Source organism: Cricetulus griseus, chromosome 4 (genome assembly GCF_003668045.3).
Source record: "Cricetulus griseus strain 17A/GY chromosome 4, alternate assembly CriGri-PICRH-1.0, whole genome shotgun sequence".
NCBI lineage: Eukaryota > Metazoa > Chordata > Mammalia > Rodentia > Cricetidae > Cricetulus > Cricetulus griseus.
In genome coordinates, this window is record NC_048597.1 from 74,904,602 (window position 1) to 74,923,516 (window position 18,915).

General features: G+C 41.4%; 1 protein-coding gene and 1 pseudogene across 5 annotated transcripts; one reads left to right on the forward strand and one right to left on the reverse strand.

Annotated features, from left to right (window-relative positions):
• The first annotated feature begins 1,044 nt into the window (after positions 1-1,044).
• On the forward strand, positions 1,045-18,915 carry LOC100767679 (zinc finger protein OZF). Of its 5 annotated transcripts, none has more exons than XR_004770000.1 (6): positions 1,045-1,207; positions 7,332-7,458; positions 7,814-7,906; positions 10,914-11,023; positions 11,770-13,519; positions 16,521-18,915. XR_004770000.1 is itself a non-coding variant. In XM_027413442.2 (5 exons), exons 1-5 carry the CDS (start codon positions 1,205-1,207, stop codon positions 13,138-13,140), a joined length of 1,704 nt encoding a protein of 567 aa, XP_027269243.1. In that variant the 5' UTR covers positions 1,045-1,204; the 3' UTR covers positions 13,141-16,381. The 5 variants fall into 5 exon arrangements, 3 of the variants coding, with proteins under 3 accessions (XP_027269243.1, XP_027269244.1, XP_027269245.1); XR_003485006.2 differs by lacking the exon at positions 16,521-18,915 and adding an exon at positions 13,832-16,381; XM_027413442.2 differs by lacking the exon at positions 16,521-18,915 and having other exon boundaries at positions 11,770-16,381.
• On the reverse strand, positions 16,763-17,641 carry LOC100771121 (annotated as a pseudogene).

The following is an 18,915-nucleotide window of genomic DNA, read 5'->3' on the forward strand; positions in this document are numbered from 1 at the left end:
TTTTTTGTTTGTTTGTTTTTGTTTTTCAGTCTGGGGCAAATAGACATTTGTTTAGGAAAACTTCATAAAACATTTAAGAAGCCACTAAGAAGCAATTCAATCAACGGTGATGTTTATAAGCATTTGTTTTGTGGATCGGATTCACACTGTGTTACTCTGGAAAGCTTTAAACATTATGAATGTCAGTCAGTGTCATGAACCTGGGATTCTAATTTCCCTGTTCCTTTATAAATTGACTTTGTCAGATTTTAAAAGTTTCTCTGGAAACCGTTGCAGACTCAGAGGTGGTTTGGGGATGCATGAGCTATGCATGATATCCATGTGTGCTGTGATGCTTTGCCTGATGCGGCATCTCAGTTCAAGAGGGAAGTAAGCAGCTTTGCCTAGCTAAAGTCAAAGAACACATTCAAGATCTCCTCCCCTGTTTAGCTACATTGCTGCAAGAGGAATTGCATTCTCAGTAGATACATCTGTATGAATGTCACTAGCTTTCGAAGGAAGATGACTTAAGCACAGACATTTGGTTATTATCTGTGAGAAAAAAAAATGCATCTCGAAAACCCAAAAGGAATGGAAATATTTTGTATGCATGTGGGATGTATATATATATATATTTTTTTTTTTCAAATTTCTCCTAAGATGAGTAAGCAATGAAAAACATGATATTGGTTTCTTACATAGTAGTGTTTACAATCAAGTTCAAACCTTTTGGTTTTTTTTTTTAGTGACTGTTAAAATAATCAATTTGCTTTTCTTGGAATATATAGGATATGAACAATGTATATAGTTATATATGTATTCATAAATTTTAATATTTTATTTACAAGGTGAAATGCACACAAATAGGAAGGAGGCTCTGTCACACTAAGCCCTGCCTTAATTTACCTGTGAAAGCAAGGCCTTGTCATTCTGGCTTCATCCACCCATGAGTTGAAGCATAACCGACTGTCACTCAGGGTGGGACCTTAAGCACTACCCAATCAGAGGCACTGGGTTGAAGGCTACCCAATCAGGTACATTAACGGAGTTGATGGGGCGGGGCGTTCAGCCCTGCGTCCGTTTGTTGCTGACCCCGCCATCTTGGCGTCTGTGGCCGTTTTTCTTTTCAGCTTTGGCGTCCAGATTGCACCTGGTCTCTGTCGCCTTGTGACTCGCTGGTGCCTGGACACCCAGCGCGAGGGAGCCGCTCACCGGGAGTCCCGAAATGGTGCGTGTATCCGCGGCAGCGTCCCCAGCCCCCTTGGGGAGCCGCCTTGCGCCCGGGCCCCCTGCGCTGTGGCCGGGCTAGGGCGGCTGCTGCAGCCCGGGGTCCTGTCGCGTTCGCACACTGGGGACCCGCAGTGACATTCCCTGACCAGGGCCGCTGCGGACGCTGCCCAGGTGGCAACGCTGGGCCTGCGGGACCCGTGGCTGCCCGAGCGCAGCCTGGAGCTTCCTTGCCGCCCCCAGATCAGATCTGGTAGGACTTTGGTCAGCTTGAGAGGATGGATGCTGGCTATTGGGTCTCAGGGCCCTTATGTCCACCGGCCTCCCCAGGATTTTCCTGCAGCCACCCGCCCCCTCTCTTGTACCTCCGCGTTTGTCCCTGGCTGCCTGTGTCGCAATCTGGCGCTGTATCTCTGGACCTCTGACTGTGGGAGTCTGTGAGCTGAACCTCCCACCCCATTCCTCTGCTGTTAATGGCTCATCTTTCCCTAGTGTCTCTGGATTTCTCAACATGTCTTCTGCATGAGGGCTTTCCTTCGGGCCCTGGAATCCCTGAGGGAGCTGGAGCAGGTACTTCTCCACTCTGAGCCATTTCCTTCACTCTCCCTCTCTGACTTTTGGCTCAGGCTCTTTATATGTTACTAGGGATGGAACCTAAGGTTTCGTTCTTGCCAAGGTAGTGAGTGCCTGACCTTGCACAGTACTGCTCTGGCATGAACCAAACCAGTTACTCGTCTTTTTTTTTTTTTTCTTAATGTTTTTTACTATCATATATTAAAGGTATACAGTAATGGCTCTCATAACCTTTTATACCTGTATATAAGACATTTCCTTCACACCAACCCCAATTTCTCCCCTGGTCCCTTTCCCACTCCCTCTAATTCCCTTCGTCTTCCTCAGTACTTCCCCTTATTCTTGGATATCTTTGTGTCTTTTTATTTTTTTTAAACGACCCTTGACTTGTGCAGGCACCTTGCTGGAGGGTTTGTTCCTGGAGCTTGGGCCTCAAACTGGTGTCTACACTACCGAATAAAGAGCCTCTCCATTAACTGCTTACATATCCTGAAGGAGGAATGGGGCCTTGTGAGCCTCTAGCTATTTCTTACAGTTTTTTTGTTTTTTGTTTTTTTTTTTGAGATGTAGTTTTAACTGCCATGCAAATTGGCTTCGAGCTTCCCATCCTGCTCCCTTAACTGGCATCACAGGCCAGCCTTTTGTACTATTTGCTGAAGTAAAGAGAGGACCCCATGGTCTAAGGCGCCAGCCAAACTCAAGCACAGCTTCCTTGAAAGAGAGGACACCAAGGTAGGGACTGATTCCTGGCAGGAGCCTAGGTACCAGTTGCCCTTTCTCTTTGAATCCACCTTTGCTTTTGATGATGGGGAGTAACTCAGAATGCCTCTCTTCTGGTGGGGTCCTGGCACACAGGCATAGCTTGGTAGCACAGTTTGGTTCTGCAGGGGAATTAAGATGCACAGAGCAAAAGAGGCCTTAGAGGTAGAGGAGCTGATAGGATAGACAGCCACATAGCAAGACCTGCAGCAGATCAGTAGGCCACAGGAAGATCCCAATACCAGACTCATGGCAGTCATGTTGATTACCTTGGCTCCTCCATTTTCACACGTATGGCAGGGAGGGGAAGGAGCCTGGTGCTTGGGACATGGCTCATGTATTGTGGAACAAGAGAGGTGAGTCAGAGAGTCAGGCTCTGAGTGTCCCTCCTTGGGGTTTGGCCATATAGCACTGGGATTTTGAGATCTACCATGGTATTGGTCTGGTTCATGAGATTTGAAGGAGGAGGATTAGGAGACTCAGTGCAGGGAATGGGGTCTGCACCCTAAACGTGAGCACTGCACATGTGGGTCTCAGTTCTCTGTATGTGTGTCCCTGTGTGCCTGCAAATCTGTCCCTCCATCCTTTGCCTCCTCCTCTTCCCTGTTTGTGTGATTCTTTCATTGTTTGTTATTTTATCTTCCAGACAGTGTCTCACTCTGTAGCCTACTCTGGACTCAAGCTTATGATGATCCTCCTGCCATAGCCCTCTGATCCCTAGGGATCTTTAGGCATAAGCCACCGTATCCAACTCCCTGTCCCTTATTGCCTCCTCATTTCTTTGTCTCTGTGTCTTTGGAGTGTCTCAGTCTCTGAAAGTATGTGTGTAGCGCTGCTCAGGAAGGCAGTTTGACTTGTCACTCACTAGGATTTTTTTAACATGGGATTCCAGGAGCAGCTATGCATAAAGGCTAAACTCTTCCCTCATTTTCTCTCTAGATATCTGTTTCCATGCTCTGGTAAGGTGAAACAGGAGAGGGAGGCCTAGATCTGGGTCCAAATCTCACCTCCAAGCCAGGAGGCATGGTGGTGCAGTTCAGGATATATACTGCAAGTGTGAGGAGTGCAAATCGAGTTCATGGTTGGCCAGGGCAATTTAGTGAAACCATGCCTTAAAGAAAACTATACAAATCATTAAAGTGGTAGAGTGCTTGTTGGACATGTGTGGTAGGTTCCATTCCCAATCATCTCCCTGTGGGACCCCAAAGAAGCCCTGTCTTTATAGAGTCTGTTCTATAGAATGATGTCACCCCTTATCTGTTGTCGTGCAGCCATAGGAAGACACATATGGGATTGCCATGAAAAGGCCAAAAGCTGCCTTAGTACACTCAAACCTTCCATTTTGGGACCCTGAAACCAGAAAGATCCTATCTATATGAAGCTTTTCCTACTATTATGAACAGAAAGCTAAGGCTAGGGGGTGTCTATCCTGCCTGACTCCCTGAGGTAGTGACTTGGCCTTCATAGGACAGTGAGTGTACTAGATTCAGTGGGGCCTCAGATGGCTGGGAGAGGTGGGTGCTGATGTTCTTTGGTCTCTGAGGATGGATGAGGTACTAACGGTCCTGAGAGAAGAGGACCTGTAGGAGGAAGACAAGGTCTGAGAGAGCAAGTGAGAGCCTGAGGGAGGAGGAGAGGCCCTGTGAGAAGAGGTCTCTGAAGGGAATTTCTCAGACTCCTTCAGGCAGCAATGCCCCATTTGCTGTTGAGGGCAGGAGCATCTGTTGAGAACCCACTTCCGAGAGGTTAGAGGGCAGTGTCTACGGACCTGGCATGACCTAAATGTAAAGAAAAAAAGGGAAGGCAGGAGCAAACATGTTCTGCATCTGTCTCTTTCTTGACCGGTCTGCTGCTCATGAAAATCCCAGCTCCACAGCAGCCTCTCCTGCAGTATCAGGAATGAAGGATATAGAATTTGGATGGCCAACTCTTTTGCCTCACCTCCTCCTTGTGGGTAATCTGTTTCACTGAGCCTTCCAGTTGTGTGGGAAGCAAGTTTGAAGAGTCAGAACCATGGCTAGTACTTCCACCACCCTCTGTCTCTGGCAACAAATTCCTAAAATGTCACTTCCCTTTAAGTTTTATGAAATATCAACATCTCTTTTTGCTTGTGTGAATGAATTTATGTGTATCACATACATGTGGTAGTCAGAAAAGGCCTTCATATTCCATGGAACTGTAGTTACAGACAGTTCGGGGCTACTGTATAGATGCTGGGAACTGTCTAAACCCATCAACATCATTTTCTACAGTATGCTTTGTTCCTTGTCATATGCGATTTATGAAAAACAGACATTGGTGCAGTGAATATTTGAAGAATTTCATTCTGTTCATGAATGTGTCACATGAGAGGAAAGCAGAGAAGATTCACTTGAGCTCATGTAAATGATCTCATGTTTCTCTCCTACGTACCCTAGGGACAGAAACCTTATCTGATGACATTGTGTTGAGCTCATCATCCCTAGCAAACTTTATAGTGTGATGCCCCTTCATCCCAACATCTGTACTTCCTGGTCTCAAGTGTCCACAGAAGCTGTATTTCTGATCTCTTGGAATTCTATTGAATACTAGACCATGGGCTCTCTTCCAGGGTGCAGGCTCATGTGTACTTTGGATCTTCTTAGAACAAATGGATGCTTCATATGTTGGAGGAATGTCCTGCCATGTCTTCATCTAAGAGACACTTAGCTATTAGCTTTTTTGGCAGTGAACACGGTTGTGAAACCTCGGTGATTATTGGATCATGTGGAAAATCTGTGTTTAAGGTTTTTTGCAGAGCTTGATTGCTACTTTGTAAAAGGACTGTCCTAATTTTACACATCAATAGAAGAGCACTGAGTTTCTTTTTTTTGCCATGTCCATTGTAATCTGACCTTTACACCCTGTCATTGCTTTGACGTGATGATTCTCACAGCTTTCCTGGGGCTGTAAGAAGTATGCTATCTGCTACATCCTATCCCTGGGGCAAAATCGTTATCATTCAGGCTGTCCAATAGCTTCTTAAAGAATGGATGACTTCTGGGACTAGACTGCAATCTGTCTTGTCATCCTTTTCTTCATTATTTCTGGGTTTTAGACAGTTGTTGTTCTGGACCCTAAAGAGATTTGGATGTGCCAGATTGCTTTGTTCCCAGACTTGGGGGTTTAGTGTATATTCCCACAAACAGACCAAGTTGAAAGCTGAGGCATTCTGTGAGTGGAAGACTACTACACTGAATAGCTGGAGGACATGGAGATGTGTGTGAGCATTGGATGGGCTCAGTAGTCTAAGCTCCCATCGAGGCTATCGGGGGGTACTGATTTTTTCGTTATCCTTGAGGAGTAAATAAAAGCTCAGCTATCAATAATAGCAATTAGCAGACCATAGTGGAGAGCCCTTCCAGGGAGAAATGTAGCCTTGGAGTTTTAACCCGTTTTTTCTCTTGGTCCTAGGTGATGAGGCTAGTGGGAATATTTGTATTATCATATGAAACTATGATTTTTCTCACTTTTCTAGAGAGGTGTGTGAGTCCATGTATTTACATGTATGATCATTATCTGCCTACCGTCTGGATGACCTCAGGAGCATAGAATCCTTTTCCTTTTGTATAGTATGATACAAGTTGAGTTCTTGCTCATGTGTGTGTCTAATCATTTTGAGCTCATTGATGTGATTGTTTCTCAGTTTCCCAATATATAGAGCAACTCACTTATGCTTTGGAGAGAGAAATGGTATATATGTTTTCCACTTATGATCCAGTTTTGCGTGAGAAACTTTGTATGAACTCATATATATAGGTTCATATAAAATAGGAATGCAAACCATACATGTGTTTAATAAATTTTTACATTTATTTTAATTTCTTACAATTTTATTGTTTGCAAAAGACGAAATGAACTTTGCATACAAGTAAAATACATGTGCTTGTTTTTGTAACACAACAGAAGTCAAATATGTGCTAATTTCATGCCTTAAGAATGAGGGATGAAGTTGGGAAAAAATGCTTGAAATCTTTAATTTCCATGATTAAGTCATTGTTTCAATAAGAGTGGAAAAGTGTATGCAAAGTAAAAGCCATTCAGTATAAAACATCATTTCAAGCCACGTTCCTTGAAATTGTATAATGTGATGGTATGAACAGTGCCTAGTGTACATGGTGTGTATTCACAGCAAAGGCTACAGAGCTGTCACTTGTTGCCACATGACTGAATATTATCCACAGAGTGCTGTCCAAAACATTGGATTCATTATGTCTCTCTGAGTTAAACTTTGGTTGTGGCATATTTAGAAACCCTCTCTGTTGCAAAGCTAATTTTTTTGACCCTATGTTCATGTATATGACCCCCAAATGGGGTCATCTTCTTGCTTTTAAGAGTAAGATCTATTCTACTGTAGGAAGAGGTACTTGAGTTCATGTCCCTGTATCTTCTGCACTGAAGCACATTGCCACACTACCAGCCCCAGCATCTGCCTTTTCATTGTGCTGTGCATGCCTTATAGATTTAATCTTGCTTTTACATGATTGAGTTTATAGAATCCACTCTCTTCCTCTTAATGGGAACCTTACAAGTACATACTCAGATACAATTTTGTTTCTATTATAATTCCATGGAGAGCTCTTTAATTATAATTTCTTCAATCACTACTTTAACACAGAGCTAAGATATATGTGTTGATCTTAATATGTCCCACGATATAGAATACAAGTCAAGCCTCAGCTTCTATGTGACACTGGCAAGGCACAAACAACTAGAGAAATGGATTCTGTTTCCAGTTCTGAGGCCTTGGAATGACAAGAGGTGTGTCATTACAGGGGTTGGTGTCATTTGAGGACGTGGCTGTGGACTTCACATGGCAGGAGTGGCAGGAGCTGGATGCTGCTCAGAGGACCCTCTACAGGGATGTGATGCTGGAGAACTACAGTAGCCTGGTGTCCTTGGGTGAGTTGGACTCCCAGGCAGCTAGCTTTTAATACTAAGTTGATAGACTTTAGCATGTAGGCCACATGAGCGCGCGAGCGCGCGCGCACGGACACACACACACACACACACACACACACACACACACACACACACACACACACACACGTATACATAGTATTTTAGCTTTTTGACTTTGTGTTCTCTGAGAAGTTTTTTTTGTTTAGTTTCTAGTTTTTTCTTTTGATGTCCTTTTAAGTGTTTTTCTCTCTGTAGCTTCATTTACCATTCATAGCATGACTCAAATGGAGCTGTTATGTTTCATCAGTGACATGGACTTTCTGCTTGGGAACAGTTTGTCTTTTTCCATTTACAGGGCACTGTGTGACTAAACCTGAGTTGATCTTCAGGTTGGAACATGGATTTGGGCCATGGAGCATAGGAGAGACCTCCCTCTGGAATCTCCCAGGTCAGTGAATGTGAACTAGGGAAGGGAATTCAGCAAGGGCAACTGCTCATAGGATGTATTGGTCATGTTGAGCTGTCATTACCAACATTCAACAACTGGTTTTGCCTGTCAAGTATTTACTTTATGCAGTTTCTAAATGAGGATCTCTGTGTCAGTCCGTCTCCTTCTTTTTGTTGTTGAAGCTTGCTTTCCTAAAGTTGCAAAAAATATTCAGTCTTGTGTAGGTTTTTGCAGACATTTTTGTTTGTTATTTTGAGAGATGGGGTCTCACAGCCCAGACTCCCCTCAAACTTGTTGTGTAGGCAAGGCTGGGCTCAAACTCCTCATCCTTTTCCTTCCACCTCCCACTACCCGTATGTATCAGCACACCCAGCCTTACCTGTAGATTTGCCAGTTAGATACTTTGCCTAGATACTTATTCATCTGAATTCTCAATTGTCCTTCGTACCTTGTTTTACATTGAGGATTTATTTCAATGCTTGGTCTTGATCTGAAATTTTGATAGCAATAATTAGCATCCTAATGCATCTTTTGAAGGGCTTACATTCAGAGAGAGAAAAGTGAAACAGTGATGCAATAATGTACCACAGTGAGATAAGAGATACTAAGAATATTTACTCTGAGGAGGGGGAAAAAGGAGTTTGATTTCAGGAAAGGCATAAAGTAAGGCACTTATTGAAGAATTATTCATTTATTTTAGTTTAGTGTTGTGATTACTCTTTTTAAAAATTTTGAACTAGCAGCACTTGGGAAGCATAGGCATGCAGGCAGGCAGATCTCTTGAGTTTGAGGCCAGCCTTGTCTTTAGATCGAGTTCCAGGGAAATTTTGTCTTGAAGAAAAAATAAAAAATAAGAAAAATATTGAACTATATACATATGTATATGTAAATTGAAGACTCTGTGATTAGAATGAAGAAAGAAATTTGGAAATTGGTGGCCTAAAGAAAATCAATTGCAGAATATCTTTTTTTTTTTAATTAGGAAAGAACAAATCAGAATTTTAAGCATAGGGTGGGAGGTAAGACTTTTTCCAATGTACTTCATGGAGGCCCAGTGTCAGAATTACAAAGGAGAGAATGCTTTCCAAGGAAAGCAAGAGAGAAAGAGTACTTGAAATCAAGAAAGAGGTGACAGGACAGTATACACAAGAATAGAGAGCTATTTTCTTTCTTTTTTCGAAAAGTGGTAATAAACTGAAGGCTACAACTAGGTAATGACCATGTGCAAAGTGCCCTGTTGCCACAGACTAGTATTCTTTGTCATGGAAGAAACCTATGATACTGTACAGAGAAGTGATTGCTCTGACAGTGTATTGTAGTTGGAAGTTTCCATTTAGTCCCAAATAATCATACAAGAGGCTTTTATTAATTATAAACTGTTTGGCCAATGGCTCAGGCTTCTTATTGGCTAGCTCTCTCTTAATTATTAACCCATTTCTGTTAAATTATGTATTGCCACGAGATTGTGATTTACCCATAATCTGGCAGAGTATTATAGATTTGGGCATAATAAATTGGAAAACAAATGAATTGCTTTTATCCACATATAGAATGTTATTCCTGGGGGCCCATCCACTCTTGGGGCATAATAACTAGGATCAGTCAAAAACTCAGGAGGCTGGGGACAAACTGACAGTTTCTATGAAGTAGATGGGCACAAGAGGCAGCCATGGGAACTCACATATACAATACAGGCTCCTTAAGAAAGAAGCATTAAGTCTTAGGAATGGAGTCTTACCTTTCTCATGAGGAGTATGCCCATTCCTCATAGACAATGGCAGAGAATAAGATTAGTGGATCCAGAATCAGCCAGTTGGTTGGCCTCTAGACCATTTTTCCATCTGCATATGTTTACTGTACCTGGGGACTAAAAGATTGGAGCCCAGGGACAACAATTCACTGGACTTTCACATCTATCTTCTTAGCAGAATGTGATGTTTATTGGGCTCCAAAGGACATGAGCAGCCCAGAATCTCCTGGCCCCTGGTCTATAAGCTAACTGTGCAGAGACACCTCATTTATGGAGGTTTGCTTTCCATCAGTAAGTGTAGAAATACTGCCATTTCTGAAGCTTGAGCACAGCAATGACTCCTTTATGCAGACATATTGTTTTCATCATTGAATTCATGCTTGTCACCAACATAACCTTGTTGTGTGAAGTCCTTAGCCAATATATAGATAGTACGAACAGGTAAGGTGAAAACAAATTTTTCAGCGGTTACCCAGCAATCCTAGCAACCTACTGATGAATTCCAGTAATAGTGGACATTACTATTACTATTACTTCTTCAGTGTTTTGGTTTTTTTTTTTTTCCTATTTTTCATGCAGTTTTAGTATTGTTTTGTGTGCTGGTCAGGGTTACTATTGCTGTGATGAATTGCCATGACCAAAAACAAGTTTGTGAAGAAAGGATTTATTTGACTTACACTTCAGCACTGTTGTTCATCACTGAAGGAAGTCAGGACAGGAAAACAAACAGGGTAGCTTCATGGAGGTAGGAACTGATGCAGAAACTATGGAGGGGTGCTGCTTACTGGCTTGCTCCTCATGGCTTGTTCAGCCTTCTTTCTTACAGAACCCAGGATCATCAGGGGTGGCACTATCCCACAATGGGCTGGACCCTCTCCCATCAATCATTAAATAAGAAAATGCCCTATAACCAGATCTCGTGGTGTATTTTTGCATTTAAATTTCATTCCTTTCAGATGACTCTAGCTTATGTCAGGTTGACCTAAAACTAGCTAGCAAGTTTTAACTTCTTTTATCCTTTTGAAGTAACTTCTTTTATCCTTTTGAAGTATTTGATATTTGTATTTTTATTTCTCCTTGTTCCTTTTTATAGTTTTATTAACACTTTTTGTATGTTTGACTATCAGATTATGTTCTCTGCTTTTGTATCCTTTTCTACATTCCTAGAGCTGAAGAATCTATTGCACAATTTTATTTGAACGGAATAAACAATATATTTGATTTATGGATAGTGATGTTCTTACTACATCATTTTAGGTGTTCTTGAAGTGCCTGCTCCAGTTAAGAGTTGCCTGGAAAATGCAGAGAGTCCTGTGTGGCCGATAGGAAGCATCAGCAGGAATCTGTCAAACAGAGAGATGCTTGAAGTAGGTAAAATGCGAATGTGAACAAGATCTTTACAAGTTGAATCTGGACATAAGATGTAGAATTTTTTCCTAGGAACCTAACCTATGGTAGAATGTGTCCATATTGATCCTTGTCTGATGCTGACTAATGAAGAAGCTGATAGTATAACTGATAAACTCTGGCACCCTGAACACCTTAGTCTCCCTGACAAGTTTGAAAGTTCATATTATGATACTCAATATAATTGACCAGGGACATACATCTACACAAAGACAGTTACAAATAATGTTTGATATTTAAGAAATCTCTTGTTTCATGGCATTGGAAATCTTTGTTCGCATACCACTTAATGTGCAAAACATATCTCATGAAAGAAAAATATTGCATGTAACAGGACTCAGAACAACCTGGTAAAGTATGGGTTGAAAGATGGATGAGCAGTTAAGAACATGAGCTGCTTTCACACAGGACACAAGTTAAGTTCCCAGAACACATGCCATGCAGCTCCTAACTACTTATCACTCCAGTTCCATGGGAATATGGCACCTTAGGTTTCTGTGCGCACCTGTACCTGAGGGCACATAGTCCTACACATATATGCATAATTAAAATCTTTTTTATCTTAATGACTAACTGTACACTAGGGAAAATATGGTGAATGTACTTTTTTTAAACTTTTAAGAATTTGTTAACCTCACAGAACATTAACTACATGTTAGAAGTAGCCCCACTGATATAAAACCTTGCCATATTCTTTTGTCTCAAGGCAGAAATGAAGGTTCAACTGGAACTCCACCAAGGTATAAAAGTCTATGAATGTAAACCGTGTATGAAAACGATTGACCTGACATCGCAGCCCAGCAAGCAGCAGGAATATTACTCAGGTGTGAAACCCTATGAATGGAAGGAGTGCCAGAAAGCTTTCTATTATAAGTCAGCACTCACTGAACATCAGAGAACTCGTACAAGGTTGAAGATCTATCAGTGTACAGAATGCAGGAAAGCTTTCCCCTCCAAATCAGAACTTGCCGTACATCATAGAATTCATACTGGTGAGAAGCCCCATGAATGTGAAGAATGCGGGAAAGCTTTCTATCGCAAGTCAACCCTTACTGTACATCAGAAAACTCACAGAGGTGAGAAACCTTATGAATGCAAGGAATGCTGGAAAGCTTTCTATTATAAGTCAACCCTCACCGAACATCAGCGAATTCATACAGGTGAGAAACCATATGTCTGTAAAGACTGTGGCAAAGCTTTCTTCTACAAGTCTAACTTGACTCGCCATCATAGAACCCATACAGGTGAGAAGCCTTATGAATGTGAAGAATGCAGGAAGGGTTTCTCCTCCAAGTCAGAACTCACATCACATCGTAGAACTCATACCGGTGAGAAGCCGTATCAGTGTGAAGAATGTGGTAAAGCTTTTTACTGCAAGTCCACCCTCCGTGTACATCAAAAAATTCATACAGGTGAAAAACCTTATGAGTGTAAGGAATGTCAGAAAGCTTTCTATTATAAGTCAACCCTCACCGAACATCAGAGAACTCACACCGGTGAGAAGCCCTATGAATGTAAAGACTGTGGCAAGGCTTTCTTCTACAAGTCCCAGTTAACTCGCCATCATAGGATTCATACAGGTGAGAAGCCTTATGAATGTGAAGAGTGCAGGAAAGCTTTCTCCTCCAAGTCAGAGCTCACTGCTCATCACAGGACTCATACTGGTGAGAAGCCCTATGAATGTAAAGAATGCGGCAAATGTTTCTGTCGCAAGTCACACTTAACTCTACATCAGAGAATCCATACAGGCGAGAAGCCCTATGAATGTAAAGATTGCAGAAAAGCCTTTTTCTGCAAGTCAGGACTTGCCCGACATCTGGGGACTCATACGCACGACACTAATACAAAGAATAGAGAAAAGCATTTTCCTGCAACTCACAGCTCAGCCAACATCCGAAATGTCACACAAGTGAGAAGTCCTGTGAGTATAAAGAATGAAGAAAAACTCGCTACTGTACCTCAGTCCTCACTCCATACCATGGACTTCTTACAGTTGAGAAGTTCTATAGATGTACACAGTGCGGGAAAACTTACCTTTGTAACTCATGCCTCATTCAATTTGAACGAACTCAGATGAGGCACACTAATAATTTAGAGAAGGCAAGAAAACTTTCAGTCAGCCAGGATCACTTGACATCAGAGAATGCATGTAGAATGATGACAGCAAAGACTCTGAAAAGTGCCACAAGGGAGACCTTTCTCAACATCAGAAAACCCATACTGCTCTGAGACATTGTGTCTGGAAGGAAACTATCTCAGTGTAAGCATCTCATACATGTGAAGAAGCTTATGAATTTAAAGATCAGAAGTTCTGAATGATGTCATATCTCAGTTGATGTGAGTGTACATGCCATGAAGAATCCTGAGAATGTTTAAAAATCCAACATTTTATAGTGTTGTACCAACCTTGAAAAACAAATGTTGAAGGGACCTTGTTAAAGAACATAGGAAAACTGGTAAGTCAGATCACATTCTGCATCAGGAAAGTCATATAGGTGAGAGACTATGTACAATAACATATTTATCATTTGTAGTAGTACTTGTTTATGTCCTATGTTCATTGAAACATAGCTATTCAAGACTAGAAATATCACAGCTTCTTCAGCTCTGGTGGGCCTAGAGTATTATAATAGCATGTATTGAAATGTGATGTAGTTCAGAAGTGGTGTTGAAGTATGTTGGATGTGCCTGTGACCACTACCTGGTAGGAGGCAGTATTTTGCAGGACTGTTAAAATCACTGATGCTGTATGTTTTTATTCTCACCAGGCAAGAGAAAAGATGGTGGATCTTCTGATAGTTATTTTAATCTGACAGTCAACAACATAGAAGTCAAGAAATTAACAGTATTTATATCCTGATCCTCAAAGAAATGATGGTTATGAGTGGTGACAGTCACATCAAGTTAGGAGCACAGAGAGCACACTTCGCAGGTACACAAAGGAATCTAGACCCATGCCTAAGATGATAAAGTGATTGTTAGAGCCAGGATCAAATATTCTATCTCAGCTCAATGGTGGTTTGTATTAGCTCTGCACCATGTTACTTGGGCCAGATCCACACACAGTCTGAGGTCAAGGAACAGTGCTCTTTGTGGCTGAAGGGAGAAGAGTCTTCACTACCATTTTCCAACTCTGGCAGAAGGGAATCTAAATAATAGTGTCCTGAGTGACTGTCCTCTGAGCCATGCAACTGCCATCTTGGGGACTTCAGCTGTGCCCCCTTGCAAAAGCTCATCCCAGCTGGATTTATTGATGATTATATCCTCTCCCACCCCATATCCAGCTGCTCCCTACCAACTGGCTACTCTGCAGACTACCTAGAGGAAAGATTTAGATGGAGAAAAAGAGGGAGGGAGGGAATACTAGGGAAGGGGCCATGTCCTCAATCTAATCTGTTTTGGAAAAACACAATTCCTTTTGAGTAAATCTTTCCAGATGCGACCCATTGGGGATGGAGTACCCACACCCTTGTAAGTAACCCTCACCACCCATGCTCTCTCTGTAAGGAAGGCAAATAAACTCAATGGTTTATTTGTGAACTTTGTTCCAATCAAGCTTCTGTTTGCCACTAGGACCCTTGGAGAAGGGGTAGACACTGCTTATGTCTCCCCTGGGTAGGAATTTATAGCAGTACAGGTCACCATTAGATGAAGCCACAGCCAAGATGAGGCAGTGGCAGCACAAAGCTACTGTTCCTATTGTAGGCTGGATCTCCAGGAAGTCAGGTGATCCAGTTTATCTGTTATTTTCTCTAAATCAAGCCTTTCTCACCTTCCTCCATGTTACTTTGTGATACTCCATTAGAGCGAGTAGATACCACAAGACACTCCTATGCTAAGAAACTTCTATGCTCAGGTTGAATTGGAGTAGTAAGAGGTACTGATTTGAAAAGTTAACATGAGATATGTTAAAATATTATTGTTAACCTTAATGTCTTCCAAGAATTTTATCTACCTTGAGTCTCTGGAGTGAGAAATAAGGGAGTGCAGGTAAGGATTCCAGTAACTCCAAGTGGTGTATCAGCGTATCCAACGAACAAATTAATGAGTTTTCATCAGTTTCTGGGCCTTGAGTGGGTACCCAAGCATGTGTATTCATCATTACTGCTACTGTGGTGGCACAGTGTCATCCCTTTCCATGCCACCTTTCTCACTGACCTGGTGATTCTGTATTTTTGAGTAATTATGTGGATGTGAGTGATCCTGGAGTCAGGGCTTTGGGTCAAGGAGTCTGGCTGAGGCTTAGGAAGAAGCCTCAATCTCAGCTATAGAAAAGCTCCACTCAGAAATGTCAGACTTGAGATTATGCTCTGGGGTATATTGTCTGCTTTAGCAGAGTGATGTTGTCTTGACAAGATTCAAACTACCCAACTGTTAAAGTGCCAGAGTACACAGAAGTATGGTATTTTCACTGACGTGGAGTTAGTTTCTAGTGTGGATAGATAAGTGTCCCTCTTAAATCTAGGAAAAAACTAGTTGTTAGTACTCATTTTCTATGTGAGATCACATTTTCCCAGCCTATGTTCAGAGGTTTGGATTTATGATCAGTTCCCATGGTTTCTACTAGAGCCAAGCTTGGCATATATCCACGCCATTTCCACACACAGCTGAGTATACAAGGTGCTGGGAATAGTTCAAATGGTGAGGGTATGGTAGCAGTGATGTGGGGAGATTTGGATAGACCTTGGATGTGTGTCTCACTCCCATCTAACATTGGTTTCATAGCTACCATTGGTGCTGGTTACAGGACCACCATCACTTCACCACCACAGTTTAAGTTCTTAGACTCCAAATTTATTGACTAAATATAATTCTTATACTTAACTATCAGTATGTTGGGAGACTCACAGTGCATAGATTTTAATAAATGAGCATGTATATATGTGTGATATACTCATTGAAGAAGTGATGGGAAGCAGGCTTTTGACTGTATCCTCCAAAATCAGACTGCACAAACTACTCCAGTTGCCAAATACTTTAATTGCAGGGATATGAGTTTGCAATTGTGAAGGTACTCTTGGAAAGAAGTACTTTGTAGATAAGTGGGATGGATTCCTACAGTGTACTTGAACAATTGGTAAATAAAAGGAAAATGCTCTAGTAAATATCGTCTGCCAGTGTATAACTGGAATCATCATTGTGAATCTATAGTCATTCTACATTTTAATCATGTTGTGCCTGTTTTTCTCTGAGGGTTTAAACGCTGTCAGCTAATATTGCTATATTCTCTTGTGTTACAATCATGCACATGGACACTAATTTCTGTATTGTGTCATTTGTAAGATTGTTAAATATATTTATAAGCTAATTTTCCTAAATGGATACTTTATATTTATTTTTTCATTCATTAGTATTCACTTATTCTAACTCTTAACAAGTGGGGTTTTTAAATATTTTTTTTAAATATTTTCATCATGTCAAAATCTGGTTCACCTTTTAACATGTGCTTTTCTTCAGAGTGAAAACATATGAAATGAAAGCAGGATGTATTTGTGTAACAACAATGGCATCAGAACCATATGGATACATATGAAAACATTTGATATTTCACAGGTTCAGTTGTAAAATGTTGAAGAGGTAAAGAATAAGCCACTAAACATAAAAATACAACATTAGCTATGTTGTGATGACACTGAAATGTCTTAAGGACTTCTGTACAATTAAGAAACATGTGGACAAAGCTGTAAGTTGAACTTTTCTTATGAATGTGCTTTGATCTTAATGCAACTCAGTGAGTTCCTTTCTGGTCTTAACAAGATAATGTAACACTTGGGGGCAAAGATGCAGCCCAGAAGGCCTGCACTTGAAGCCAAGATAGAGAAAATTTCCATGGCCACATGACCTTGCCCTTGGTGCTGTGGTAAACAGGATGAAAGGTGACCCACACACTGAAAAATATCAACATGCTGAATGTCAAGAACTTGGCTTCATTGAAATGTGTCAGGTAGGTTCATGGAGAGGAAGGCCGTAGTGTAGCTCCCAAGTGCCAAGCAGCAAAGGTATCCAAGGACACAGTGGAAGGCAAGCTCTGAGCCCTTGTTGCACACAATGATGATGTGACCATGTTCATAGTGAGAATCTGAGTCAATAACGGGAGGAGAGATGCTCAGCCAAATTGCACAGAGCACAAGTTGGATAAGAGTGCAGATGGGAATTATGTAGTTAGGGGCCCTTGATATCATTATCCACCTCACCATTCTCCCTGGAACAGTGGCCTTGAAAGCCAGAACTACAGTAAGAATTTTGGTCAAGACTGTGGAGACAGCCACTGTGAACAAAACTGCAAATGTGCTCTGCAGGATAAAGGTGACTGTTGGGATGGCCACTGAAGAGCAAGGGACAGAGAAAGCAGAATGCCAGAGTGATCAGCAGGATGTAACTGAGAGCCTGATTGTTGGCCTTGACAGTGGGAGTGTGGTGGTACTTCACAAAGACACCAAGAACACCAGGTGTGAGTACAGAGCACCCCAGGGACATGCAGGAGAGTGACATCCCCAAAGGATCTTCATAGGCCAAAGGATCTTCATAGCTTTCTGGAGGCAGTGATTCTGCTGTGTGTTTGCATAATGACTCTCTGGTCACTTCACTCAATTATCCATATCTGGTCAGGAGTAAAAGTCATCTTGATTCTGTGCTCAGGCTTCCCATTTATCCAAGCCCCTTCCCAGCCCCAGCTGTGTGGCATGTTACCTATAACCTTCCCTTCAGACTCAAGTAAATTAGTCCTCAATAGTGAAAATTCATAAATGATCTCAAATCAATAATCACAAATTCATACAGCCCATTGTGTATGTAGGACTTCATGAGAACTATTCTACTTCTTCATCTTTCTTAATTATGTTTGTATTTAAGCGACAACCTTTACCTGTTTATAGTAATAAATTACTGACTTAGATTGCATAAAGCTAACTCTTTCAGAAGACTCCCTACTGGTGAAACATCTTAAATGTGATTTGGACATGTTAGTTCAGTACCATGGAAATGTGCTTTCAAGTTTCTTGTAGTTTCTAGCCACTGGCTAGAAATTAACCTATTTTCATGATGTTTATTAGAGTCTGTAGTTTGTTCATTTTCTGAAGGTGCATGCAGAAATAATAGATGCATGCAGAAATAATAGATTTTTTTTTTTGCTTTTTTTAGAAAAGATTTCTCCATATCTTTGGAGCCTGTCCTGAAACTCACTCTGTAGACCAGGCTGGGGTCAAACTCACAGAGATCCGCCTGCCTCTGCCTCCTGAGTACTGGGATTAAAGGTGTGAGCCACCACTGCCTAGCATGAGAATTAAATGATTCTTGGTAGCTTGAAATCTTCCATCTCTGAAATGGTTTAGTGTTTATATAATTTGAATGGAGAAAAAAATTATTTAGCGGGCAGGTATAATAATCTTTTATTTGTTTTGCTTTTTCACAAATGATTTTTCTGTGTAGTGCTAGATGTGGCTGTTCAAACTCATTCATAAATCTGTGGGCTTCTGCCACTAGAATGCCAGGATTAAGGCATGTGACACCACTGTCCACAATATAGAACATTTTTTTGTCTTAGTTTATGAAGTAGTCAATTTTTTTTGTTTTGTTTTGTTTTGTTTTTCGAGACAGGGTTTCTCTTTGGCTTTGGAGGCTGTCCTGGAACTAGCTCTTGTAGACCAGGCTGGTCTCGAACTCACAGAGATCCACCTGCCTCTGCCTCCCGAGTGCTGGGATTAAAGGCGTGGGCCACCAACGCCCGGCGAAGTAGTCAATTTTTTTATAAATTCTCAGTGACAATTTATGAGTTTCATGAAAACTTAAAAGGATAAACATGTATTTATTCCATATTTTCAGTCTATTAAAATTTCAATATTTTACACACTCA